Source organism: Bos indicus, chromosome 17 (assembly GCF_029378745.1).
Source record: "Bos indicus isolate NIAB-ARS_2022 breed Sahiwal x Tharparkar chromosome 17, NIAB-ARS_B.indTharparkar_mat_pri_1.0, whole genome shotgun sequence".
NCBI classification, from domain to species: Eukaryota; Metazoa; Chordata; class Mammalia; order Artiodactyla; family Bovidae; genus Bos; species Bos indicus.
The window spans coordinates 62,167,845-62,181,382 of NC_091776.1; the positions used below are offsets into that span (position 1 = coordinate 62,167,845).

A 13,538-nucleotide genomic window follows, 5' to 3' on the forward strand; every position below is an offset into this window, starting at 1 on the left:
ATATTCTTTAGTGTTTGGTTCATTGGGGAGGGGGAGCTTTCTGTATTAAGTCTTTATATCTGCTTATTCTTGACTAGATTGTACAAAATAACACTGAAACAAAAGCTGAATAAAACCATAAAATATTTTTCCTTTTTCAGATGTCTTCAGTAAATGTAAAGGTGACCTCTTAGAAGTTAAAGATGGTAACTTGAAAACACATCCTACTCTTTTAGAAAATCTAGTCTTCTTGGTTGAGGTATGTTTTTGTTTTCATCCTAAAAAAACTCAGTGTTCCTTGATTGTGTGGAGGATTAATTTTCAAAAATGAACAGGTAATAGGCACCTTATACCTATAATTTAACCCGTCATCCCCACCTTTTGTTAATTGAAAAGCAATTTCAATTTTCTGAACTAAATCTTTCCAAGAATATCAGGAGAATTTTAATTCATACTGCTAGGGTAAAACTCTGAAATTTGCTTTACAAATCTCGAGAGAGTCCTCAGATTCACTCTAAATCTAGCTGTGTTCTGTTCATCCTCTTTTTTGACTCAACTGTTATGTAGTTTAAGTTAATTCTTGTTAAATTTTTAATTTGCTTTTTACATTTGTTGCTGCTCTTCACTAGTTGCTGAGATTGTGCATTATGAAGGAGAATCCAGGAGCTGATGTAGCAAAACTCTTTTAGCCAGAGAGAAAAAGAGGAGGACACAAACACTCATAGTCCATTATCTTTTTTCCTTTTGTCACATGTTTAATTACTTTCTTTTCCTATTAGTCTGTAAGCTTCCTGAGGACTGTGTTCTCTATTTTGGTGACTGGCACATTTCAAGTGTATAAGAGATAATGAGTGGGAAAAAAAAAAGAGATAGTGAATGAGAAATAATTGTATACATATATATATATATGTACATGAATATACTGTAAACTCCTAACTTAATACAAAGGAGAATAGGTGCTGACCAACTAGGGGAGAATTCTTCGTACATAAGTTAAGGTTTGCACATGAGGCAGTGTCTTACCTGGATAGAGAAGTGGGCACGGAGAGGCATATTGTATGGAACCTTTGGATTCCATGCCTAAATTTGGACTTTTCAGTGAAAAGGATGTTAAAAGATCCCTATTTCTTGCAAGGAGGTGAAAGAATATTGGACTGAGTAGAGGATTAGTTTAGAGCTGGGAGAGTGAGGAGAAAGAGTAAAGGCAGTATTCTGAGGAGGAGATTAAGAAGACGTGGATCAATGTGGTGACCGTAGAATTAGAGTGGAGAGTTATAAGAGAAATTGAAGGGATTTACAAAGAAGAGCTGTTTGCATAGAATTGGTTTAGTCCATAGTCTTTGTTCCTGAGGTATCCTGAGTGTAATCCTTATTGATGAATTTGCAATTTTTCTTCTTTCAGACTATTTCTATTATCCTTTGGGTATCCAGTTACTGTGAGAGTGTCCTGCGACCATACAAATTAAATTTACAGAAAAAGAAGAAGAAGAAAAAAGAAACTAGTATCATCATGGTAATAACAGAGAAAATACAAGTAACAATCTGGCTGCATGCTGCTTTTTTTTTTCACTCTTTTCCTGCATTTTGTAAAGGATCTTAGAATCTTATATGTGTTCATTTTCTCTCCCCAGCTTAAAAAAAAAATTATACAGAAAAACTGAAAGACTACTATAATGACACCCAAACATCCATACCTAGATTCACCACTTATTAATGGTTGTCACATTTCTCTCTTGCCCTTTCTCATTCTCTAACATCCCCCACCCCCATTTGTCGAACCATTTGAAAGTATAGACTTTGTAATATTTAACACACCAGGGTAAATGAAAGGCAGTCTCCTACAAAACCACGGTACTCAAGACATTTTCACACCCAAGATATTTAGTATTGATATAATAATATGTTCACATTAACCTTTCCCCTGTTATCTCAGTTATGACCTTTATAGTCTTTTTCAAAATCCTAGAATTTTACTAAGGATCTGACACAGCTTTTTGTCATTTCTCTGTACTCTTCTTTCATTGAAAGTACTTCCTCAGCTTTTAATTTTTGTCTTTGTCTTTGAAGAGTCTAGCTAGATTTTTGGTAGAATATACCACAATCTGGATTTGGTTAATTATTTCATTAGATTTAGATGGCTGTGTCCTTTTTAGCAGTTAAATCAGGAGGCACTAATGTTATGTCCCATTATTGATAATTTCAGATTTATAAGTGTGTCTTTCCTCTCTGTGTAATTAATCTGTGAATTGAGACTGTGAGTATCCTGTTCCCTAGAGCTTTTCACCCACTACTTTTAACATTCATTATTAGTCTGACTTGCATGAATCATTTATTACTTCGATGGTTCCACAATGGTAATTTTTTTTAAATGCTACTAATCATTAATCATTTATTATCTGGCATTCTGTAAAACAGAGTTGTATATTTTTAATACCAACTATTTTAGTATCACTGTGTACTCATTCTTTTTTAACTTTACCTTATAATCCATTGTCATCATTTTCTTTTGGATGCCCAAATTTGGCTACTGGGAGCCACTTTAGGCTGGTTCCTGTCCTTGAACGTGTCCTCATTGGTTTTTGAGCCCTTACTTTCCGAAACCACAAAATGTTCTAAGTACTTTGTTCTCACCCATTGAACTGAAAGCATACATTTTTTCCATTGAGCCCTAGTTCCTTTATGGGGAATGGCTATTCAGAATACTAGGATCTAGTTGTTAGATGCACTGATTGCTATTGGGGTTTTATTGCTTCTAGTTAATGTCAGTGAAGAGAGACAGGAAATTTATTTAGATACATACACACATAGTTTTAAATAATTATTACAGACAACCTCCAGCTATAGTCCAATATCATAGTCCTCTTCCTTCCATTCCTTCTTTCATTCAATATTTGTAGCTTTCAGAGTGAGAACAATGGTTCCCAACAGGATCAATATATTTATTCATTTGCTGTTTTACAGTAAAACTGTAAATAGTTTTGGAAATAGTACATTGGTTCCATTACCAGTTCCAGTAACAAACCCACTGAAGTTCAACTTTTTGCAGTTCTTTTTTGTCCTTAGAATATGTTCAATGAATGTAGTAGTTGAGGTACTCTATAAAAGCACTGGAGTTTAAAACTCAGATTATATTATTAATGTAGATAAGATTCATGTATTTCTATTTGTATTCAACTTTGGAGTTTCCTCCCATCTTAATTGGTTAACTTTTGAATCTGTGAAACATTAACATAATTTGTATTCTTTTCATAAGGAAAGATGTTCAGGATTTATTCTGCAATGACATGCTATTTCATTAATGGGAGATTTTTGTTCATTGTAGCAATATAGTAACCATTGTCATTTGAAAATTTTGATGGTCTTATTAGTAATATTAATTTCCTGCACAATTCAGTAACAATTCAGGAATTCTTTAGATTTGACACTTGTCCTGGGTATTACCATTTATTCACTTCTCTCCTTCATTGTTCAAGATAATTTTAACAGATCATGAGTGCAGTGTTTGAAAGTATAGACCAGAGTTGCTCTGTTACTTTCTTTTCTGCAGAAAACCCCTACACTCCTAGTACTTGTCAAAATAGCTTTTGGTATTTGGATTTGGTGTGAGTTTTTGTAGATACTGCTTTTCTAATTTCCAAAAATGAGAATAGCCTTCTTTTTTCCGATTGTCAAAGTAACCTAAAGATGAATAAAGAGAAAATCACCCATTTTCCCACTAAACAGTGATAGCCACTACATACAAGCCAGAAATATAGAAACTCTCTATAGAACTTTCTATCAAAAGCCCTGAACTTAGCTGTTTGTTTTTTTTCACTTACTAAGGTATCTTGGATATCTTTTCATTTCAGCAAATATAGATGTATCTCATTACTTTAAATGATTATGTGCCATCCTGTTTTAGTCATATACCATAACTTATTCCCAATGTTGGCTGTTTAGCTGGCTCTAATTTTCTTCTATTGTTTTTGTTTTTTTTTTTTAATTATTTTTGGTTGCACTGGCTCTTCCTTGCTGTGCTCCAGCTTTTAGTTGCAGCAAGCAGGGGCTGCTCTTCATTGCGGTGCACAGCCTTCTCATTGCAATAGCTTCTCTCGTTGTGGAGCACAGGCTCTAGGCATAAGGACTTCAGTCATTGGGGCTTGCCAGCTTAGTTGCTCCGTGGCATGTGGAATCTTCCCGGATCAGGGATCGAACCCTTGTCCCCTGCATTGGTAGGTGGCTTCCTATCCACTGTACCACCAGGGAAGTCCTAATTTTCTCTTAATATTACAAATAGTACTGCTATTAAAATATGGACAAATACACAAGATGAATTTATAATATGATTTCCTTAGGCTATCTCTTAGATCTGAAATTACTATGTATACAGGTTTCCCCTGCTACAAGAAGTTTAGCATTCCTTTGAAACCTTTCATAAGTCCAAGTGGCATAAAGGGAAGAAGCAATTACCTTAAGACACGTCTTGCTAATGGGATACACAGAATAAATTGAGATAAAGCACAGATGCTTACAGACATAGTTCAGAGCTGTGGTGGCTTGATGTTGAGTATGGTTCCAGTGCCACTCTTGTTGCTCAGTGTGTGCGCTGCTTCTATAACAGCTTGCTGCAAGTGCTTTTCACCTTTTTCCTATAAAAGTGAAAATCCTCTTTGGATTTCTTTTGGTTAGCAAAAACAGGTACTAATGTAGGTCTCTCATAAAAGCTAAGTGGCATGAAGTGAACTTTCAACAAGCCAGAGATACCTGTTCTTCTGTTTTTACATTCTCCAATGGTGTGGTGTATCTTTACCCATTCGATAGGCAAACATTGGTACTCCTGCCCCCCGCCAATTGGTGTTGAAAGAATTCTGTTGATGTTGCACCTTCAAAGAAAACTTCTTGAGTGAAAAGCTAGCTTTACTAGTTGATTGGCTGGGTTTCTTGTGTTTATCTGTTTTTTTTAATTGTACCATTGCCGGGACTTTTTGTTTTCTTTTTTCCTTTTTTAAAGATTTATTTATTTACGGCCGCACTGAGTCTTCACTGCTATGCCTGGGCTTTCTCCAGCAGCAGTGAGCAGGGACCACTCTAGCGGCAGTACCCGGGCTTCTCACTGCCAGCAGCTTCTCTCGTTGCAGAGCGTGAGCCCTAGGGCGTGTGGACTGGCAGTTGTGCCCCGCGGGTCCTAGAGCACAGGCTCAGTGGCTGTGGTCCATGGGCCCAGTTGCTCTTTGGCATGTGGAGTCTTCCTGGACCAGAGATTGAACCCATGTCCCCTGCATTGGCATGTGGATTCTTATCCACTGTACCACCAGGGAAGCCCTGCTGGGATATCTTTGATATCTTCTGTTTCTGTCTTTGGCCAAGTTTTTCCTATTGTGATGGTACTATTTTTTCCATTGATATGTTTTGAGCTATTGACTCTTAACATAATTATGTGATATAAGCACTGAAGAAATATGTTTGATAATCTTTCAACTTCTTAAAAATCTTTTTTTTTTTCAGCCACCTGTTTTTACCAGTTTTCAAGACTATGTTACTGGGCTTCAGACTTTAATTTCCAATGTTGTGGATCATATTAAAGGACTTGAAACACATCTAATTGCACTTAAACTTGAAGAACTTATTTTAGAAGACACTTCTCTCTCGCTGGTAAGAGACTGTAGTTGATCAGCAGTAAGTTAAATAGAGACAGTCGAGTGTTGTCACTTGTATCACAGGGACGAGTTAGTTTTCAGTTCCCCGTTCTCTCCTTGTAGGACTTGAGATGAGAAGGTCCCTGGCACTAGTTTTTGTTGTGGTGGTGGTGGGGTCTTCTCCCCAACTCATCCCCCACTCCTCCCTTTTATACATTTTTGGGGGTGCTGTTTTACTGTGAAAACTACTGATGGATTGTTGAGGAGTGGAATTATTATTGTCCCTATTTTGAGCACCAGAGGAAACCAAACATACTTTTGAGAAATCCAGGGACAATCTCCTTGACTGAGAACTTCCCTGCTGCTGGATTGGTTGGTTTCTTTACCAGCCCAGCAGTCATCACATAAAAAAGGAAAGATGCTGAACATCAGAAATAATCATGTCAGTATTAGTTAGGCCAGAGCAAGTCAGCCAATAAGGAAGTACAGAATCAAAGGTACCAGTCATTAGTTTTCTCCTGATCATTGTTTTTAGGCTGGTTTCTTAAAATTCTGCAAGGAAAATCCCAGTAAAGTCACTTTTTAAAATGTAGGTTCTTTTTAAAAAACAAATTTAATAGAACAAATGGTGTCAGGTAAGTTAACATGCACCACCCTGGAGTAGGTTTAGGATTTTGGAAGGTGCCAGAAGGGCAGTTGTGGAGCCACCTGTTTCTAGCTTATTGTTCCAGTGATGGAACTCTGATCTTAAGGAAATGATTTTCTTCAGTAGTTTGTCTAACATGAGCCTCTGCTGATGACTGAGCTCCCCCAGTAATATGAGGCAGCCACCATCCCAGCCCAAGACTTCCACCTAGACCCTTGGAGGGAAGGGAATGAATGGAATCTTGCTTGGAACACCAGCTTTAAAAGATTGTAAGCCCCTCTTTTGTAAAAACGTCAACGTATTAGAGCTTTGAACAAACTGCTTACTGTGGGAAAGGGCTCAGAGCATTTAACATTTCCAAAGATTGATTAAAGGAATCAAACAAGTGATGCGTTTGGTTTTAGCCAGTTAAGCTGTATATTTAACTGTTTTCCTATATACTTGAGAATGAATATAGACTATATAGAATGAATATAGGTCATTAGAGGTACTAATTGATGTATTATTAATTTTTAGTATTTTTGTTTTCCTCTTAAGCCTTACATTATTTCAAAAAGTAAAATCTGTACATGGTGAAAAAAAAAATTCGAAGAGGAAAGAAAGAATATGTAGTACTGAATAAAATAGATTTGTGTACATACCTTTTAATGCACGTTTGGGTAATAAAGTGTGCTTATCTGGTTTCTTTTGGGCTTTAAAATACTGCCAAATTCACATAAAGCTAAACCGTTTTCAGCCAACCTTTTTTCCGTATTTAAACACTCCACCCATCCCCTTTATTTTTTGTGCTTGCTACCACAGGTCAAATGAGCAGCAAATATTTAACTCACGTATTTGAGCAGCCTTAGGAAAACTTTGGTCTTTTTTAGTTGTTCGGCCTCTGGAATCGGTGGACTTTATTAAAATGGAGGGAGGTGTGTCAGTATTATAACTAGAAAAGATGATACTGGTAAATTTGATGCCTTTAAAAAGTGGCTGTGATAATGTCTAAATTAATAATAAATTTCTGCTTTTTTCCTGTTTCCTGATGACTCTAATAGTAAGAAATCTCAGTTTTTCTACTTTGTATAGCTCATCAGAAAATAGTAGTGACTTTATGGCCCAAGTACTTAGTAATAATCTTTCTAACTTTTTTCCTTGTTCAGAAATCTCAATTTTCTGACTTGATATAATTTATAACTAAGATTACTTGAAAGAATAGTAATGCTAAAGCAACAGGGTCTTAGTAAAAAGTCACATGGAGAAATAGACATCTGTGATGAGTTTAGCCATCTTTGCATTTAATGAAATTGAAAATGACCCACTCCATTGTGATGGAGCTTCTCATGGAGTTAAGTGGTAATTTTAACTTACATGTGAAAAACTATAATCTGGGGGAATGCTTTCTGAGCAAGTCCACTCATTCTTATTTCCTTTGTAGGAAGAGAGAAAATTTTCAAAGACTGTACAAGGGAAAGTTCAGAGCAGTTATCTGCACTCACTTCTGGAAATTGGGGAGCTGCTGAAAAAAAGACTTGAGACCACAAAGAAACTAAAAATTTAAAAGTTAGTGTGAACCACGGGCACTGATGATTCTACAAGAGAAAATGACATCATCTTTCCAGGCAAAAACTACATCTGGTTGACCATCATTTTAAATCCAGAACTTCCTCATAAAATGCATGAAGGACTTTGATTGTGAATTAATTTTTTAGGTATTAAATGTATACAACTGATTAAATTATTGTATATAAACCAGAAGCAGGACCCTTGTCTGGGTTTGACCACTTTTTATACATGTTCATATGCATATGGCAGCCACAAGAGAACCCTACTTTTCTTCTTCCCTTCTATCACCAGAAACATCTGGTGGTTGGTGGTGGTGGTTGGGGGTGTCCTATAAAAGCAGCAATAGAAATTAAGCATAAAGCATTGAACTCAGAGCAGCTGAATGGCCCTACCATTATAGCAGTGGGTGTTTTGGTCTGGTCCTCGAGCCTTAGGAAGCAGGAAGCCAGTAGAGGGGGACCATGATTGGGAGCAGGCCCTCTTTCCAGCTGCTTGGCTCCCGCAAAACCCAAGGTAGGTACTCAAAGGGCTTCCAATTAAATTTGGCCTAAGCACCTGCCACTGAAGGGCATCACTCAGATGATGACAGGCCCTCGTTTTTTGGCTTAATAACGCCAGTGGCCAAGACATCCCCATCCTGGCTCCTGTGAGTTAAATCAGAGACAGGCTTCTGTTAACTTACAGCTGTTTGGAGGGGAAAGTAGTACAGACCACTTATAAGCCTGCTGAGGACTAGCTTGCTATCTTTTGTCTGTTTGGGAAAGACAGGAATCACTGTTTTAAAGAAGAGAGGTGTACATAATTTATGCAGGCAAGTCTAATACCAGTGTCATTGGTTTTGTGAGATATATATATATGTATATGCTTTTACATATATACGTATATTTTCAAGCATATATACATGTGTATATATGCTTGAAAATAAAGATTTAATACTTAGTGTTTTTTAAGTGGGGGCTTTGGGAAGGAAGAAAGGAAAGAATGTATATTAATATGGATTTAATCTAGGTTTTAAGTTTTAGGCTGGCAAAAGAAACATTACCAGTTGGGTTTGAGGTTGCATTGACTTTTTTCAAACTTGAGAGCTAGACCAGGATGGTGTTTAACCTTGTTCACCTGGAGCCCCCAAGACTAGCTTCAGTGGTGGGTCTGACAGAAAAGGTAAACACTGCTCTTGAAAATGTTACACATTTTATACAATTGCTTTGGTAATTTATTTGTGTTGGAATCTGTGCTTTAGTCTTTGGTCTTTGTTATCCAAATACCATTAAAGTTAGTAATTCTGAAAAAGCAAAGAAATGAATTTGATGAGGAAATTCAAGTATCTAATGGAGGATTGGTCTTGAAGGCCTTCCAAGTTCTCTCCAACTCACTTCTCCAGTGAAATGTGGTACTTTTTTCTTTTAAAAGCAACCAGAAAAAGAGCTTGGAAAATCTATTTATGTAAAGCAATTGCATTTTGTTTCCATCATTTCGACTTTAGATTCACAATTTGATAGGGTGATAAGTGTCTCAACTTGCAAGGAAACTGTTTTGAAAATTACCAAATTACCTTTTCAAAATAAGACTTGTTGGAAATCTTAGTCCATCCAGTAATTTCAAAAAACTAGTTTTGTTGTTAATTGGTAGCCACAACTGTCATACCCCATCCCAAAAGGAAAGAACTGCTTTGAACAAGATGAATTAAAAATTGATTGATTCCAAATCTAATTTAATAACATAACATTTCATGAAACTGTGGCCTATTTAGATGGAACTTTGTGGATGGGGGGTAGGTGTGTGTATGGCATGTGTTCTTGAAATGATGTTTCTCTGAATATCCAAAAATACTGTACATAGAAGTAGAAATGCTCTTTGAAACAAGTCTATCAGCTGACCATGATCATTCTAGAATGTGTGTGCTCAGTGAGCTGGCCTTGGTCCTCAGGGACAGTGTGTGACTCAGTGGTCTGCCTACCTGTTTTCTTTCCTAGGGGCATCTGGGTCCTCTACTGGTTTCAGTGACAAATAATGTTACGTTGGGGTTATGCTTGTTACTTCCTGATTTCCCCACTAAATGTAGCATTTCAATTAGATCCAACCTCTTACATTTTGAGAGAATTGTAAAAAGAATGAAATTATGCAGAAATGGCCAATATCTTTTATTGATCTGTTCTTTTGGAAACTGTCATGCACTATAAATTGTGTACAGTTAAAAAAAAAAAAAATATATATATATATATATATATTCTTACATGAGTAAAAAGCACCCTCTCCAGCAATTGTATGTCATTGGTATTTGAAGAGAATTCCCAAATAACTCATTGCTGCTGCTGCTGTTTTTACTTTGTTTGGGTTTTTTGTTTTTATTTTGTGTGGAAAATTGATATTTAAAAAAAAAAAAGGAAAGCAGAAAAAAAAAGACTACTGTTTACAGACTGAAAAATTACTGCTTTTTATACTACTGAGATCCTAAGTTAAGACTCTCCAAAGCAAACATTTGGTTTAAATCATATATCTGATGTGGATAAAAGGTAGAGAAATTTTTAGTGTTCTCCACATAATGGAAAATGTACAAATGCCTAGTTGTGTTGCCCATCAATTTTGTATATTTTCATAATTTTAATTGTTCAAAATTGCATTATATTTTGCAGTCACTATGTTCAATCTGGATTTGTCTTTCATTTTAACTTTTAATATAAAAAGGGGTTTCAATGTATCTACAGCCTTGTTATTGAAACTCTACTTTGTTGCTCTGATTTATTAACATGGGAAGCATATATTCTTCCTTCTTCAGAATTAAGTGAAGCATAGCAGACCTACTTTAAACTGGATGGGTTAATTTATATAAAACACTTTCAATTTGGCACTTTTGCCTGGTTCATTTTTGTTCGTGTTCTTAGAAGCCACAACCTTTTAAATGGTGTAATTCATTTTGTATTGTTATATTCCTCAGAAAAAATGATAATACTTGTGAATTTAAAATTACTCCAAGGCCACACTAGTCCTTTTAATAGCACCTTGTGCTTTAGTATTCATTAATTAGATTTATACATGTATTGGGCATTTATTTACTGTGTGCCAGATTCCATGTTAGGCTGTGCTGATATAATGGTAAATGAGACTGTATCCTAGTTAGTGGCTGAAGTGGGGGGAGAGACAATAAAGGTAAATATTAGTTTGTAATTAATTCCTGACTGATAAATATAAGTCAGGGTATATGACAGGCGGGTCACCAGAGGACCTCTCAGGTGGCGCCATCTGACCTGAATGATGAAGCATCAGCCTTGGGAAAGGCATGTTCCAGTGACTGGGAAAAATGGTTCAAGTGCCTGGGACTTACCGGAGTGGAAGAGGGGTACAGATTGAGATAGAAGGTGGAGTGGGGATTAGAGCAATCAGGAAACTGTAGCCTGGGGAAGGAATGAGATTTCTAAATTTAGTGCGAAGTTACTGGAGGATTTCAGGCAGGCTGATGACATGGTTTTTTTATCCAAGAGTGTATGAACATACAGGCTGAGATCAAACGTTTATTCATACATGCAACACAGTGGGAAGAGCTGTTTTTCTTCCTAGTTTCCTTTCTGTCCTGTGATATTAAATGCCCTTAACTGAGCCCTGGAAAAGTCAGTTTTTGCTTCTTCAGGTATGAATTAATGCCACCTCAACATTTCTTTTTTTCCCCTTTAACAAAAAAATGGGCACTTGGCTGTTTCTCACTGCCATTTTTGAGTTCCTCAAAAGGTGGACTCAGGTTTATATTTTTTTCACGTTCCCTGTTTTTGAGATGCTGTCACCGCCTCGATGCAGGCATGTTATTCCATAGTAACAAGCGGAGGGTAAGCAACCATGAGCCAAATGCTTATAAAAATTATTTGTGGAGTACCCGTGTTTATGCTTGAGTGTACAGGTTTTTTGCAACCTCAGCTTCCACATACCTAGTAAAAGTGGGTCCCAGATAATGTACTGTTTACGGGTGAGAAAAGCAGTTATTGCAGATACGGCTACTAAGGCCAGGCAGTAAGGTAAGGGATGGGTAAGATTCAAACTCTTAAGCATTGATGAAATGAGCTAAAAATCAGAGTGTCCACCCCACCTCACATTCTTCATCTTGATTCTATCTTAGAAGTTCTCTATTGAAGAACCATTCTTTCTTAAAGCAATTCTAATGCCTCGTGTGTGTGTGTATACCACCAATTACCAAGGACTATTAGTAAAATTACCCTTGGCACTATTTGAGATAACTTGCAGGTTCTTTAGAACAGGACTCATGTTGGCTCCAGGGGCTCATTGTGCTTCAGTTTATCTGGAAATTCCCTTAAAAATTGTGTAGCATTTGATTGTAGGAAGCCATAGCCTTTATTACAGTCTAGTTAGTAGCATCTGAGCCACAGAATATTAGTAATTATATGCTAAGAAGTAGAGGGAAGGAATCCATTGGACATGTTAGGGAAGATTTTTGTGTGGCATATACAAATCACTGCAGATTCTAAATGAGAAACACAGCCTACCTTTAATGAAAAATATTTATGCAAAGAGTCTTTGATGTATGACAATCCAGTCCTATCCAACAGCCCGCATTTCTTCAACTCAAGACCCTAGGCTTATAATGATAGAGGGCATGGACCCATCCAATGAAATGCCCTTGGGTGGGTTGCCACTTTTCTATCTTTCCCCTTACAGTTGAGAAATGGGACCACGTTCAAGGACTGAATTTAGTTTTAGAGTCCTTTCTCTACCTGTCATTTGTCTTACTCTAATTTCTATAAGACAATGAATACTTCATTCTTTGGAAATGACTGTTTTAAGGTAGATGAGAAAAAATTAGAACAGCTCAACAAGTTTACCAGTGAGAAGCATGGAAAAAGATCTTCCAGATTTTTCAGTTAGAACTGAAATGATGAGTAGGGGATATATTGAAATTATTGGGCCTAATATCTAAATAGTTCTTCTTTTGTCAAATATTGAGAGTATCCATGCTGGCTATGGGCAGGTGTTTAGGCTTAAACATTTTTTATCTAGTTGGTTTGAATTGTTAGCCTAAGCTGTGGGATTTTTGTTGTTGTTGTTCCATCCAATTAAACACATGAGTTTTGCTGTATTTTTTGTTTCCAGTGATTTTAAATACCCAATCTGGCTGAAATGGAGGAACAAAGAATTGAAAGTTTTACTTGCCAACACTGCTCAACTTAAATTTCTTTGTGTGGGTACAGTTAGACATTTTATAAGCTGCCATTTGATATTTTCAAATAGTTAAGTATGGAAGTGTGAGAAGAGATTTGAAAGTCAGTACAGTGCTCTCCCACTCTGCTTATTAAAAAGCTGGTGGTTACTGAGTAATCAACAGCGACAAGGTGATTTAGATGGAAAACAATCCCTTTCTAAAGAAACTTTCAAATTGAACTGAGTTATATCATTTAGCTGTCTAAATGCAACTCTTAAAGAAACCTACCAGGTTATATTGGTAAAACTAAGAATCTGTTATATGTATCTCACGGAGCATGGGAAAGAATTTACTGCTATTCAGCTTCAAGGACCAGAAAACGGACAATGCATTCAATCAGCTGCAATCAGTCCACCTGAATCTGAAGACCTGTGGAAAGGAAATTAAAGGTAGGTCTTGAGCTCAGCCTAGTTTCCACAGAGTTACCAGGATAGTCTGTTACCCTGGTAGAGCAGATTCCACACCACCTTAGCTTTAAAAAAAATAAGTTTCAAGGAAAAAGTAGGCCACAGGCCAAAGTATAATTTGTAAAAGAAAACTGAATGGC

At 36.6% G+C, this 13,538-nt stretch overlaps 1 protein-coding gene across 1 annotated transcript in view; it reads left to right on the plus strand.

The window, feature by feature from the left end:
* The window catches only part of NAA25 (N-alpha-acetyltransferase 25, NatB auxiliary subunit), a 64,262-nt gene extending 53,305 nt beyond the window's left edge, over positions 1–10,957 (plus strand). The window contains exons 21-24 of the mRNA XM_019977367.2: positions 141–238; positions 1,382–1,492; positions 5,464–5,610; positions 7,661–10,957. Of these exons, the coding sequence (XP_019832926.1) occupies positions 141–238; positions 1,382–1,492; positions 5,464–5,610; positions 7,661–7,783 (479 nt within the window). The 3' untranslated portion in view covers positions 7,784–10,957. The remainder of the gene's footprint in view (positions 1–140; positions 239–1,381; positions 1,493–5,463; positions 5,611–7,660) is intronic.
* The last annotated feature ends 2,581 nt before the right edge of the window (positions 10,958–13,538 follow it).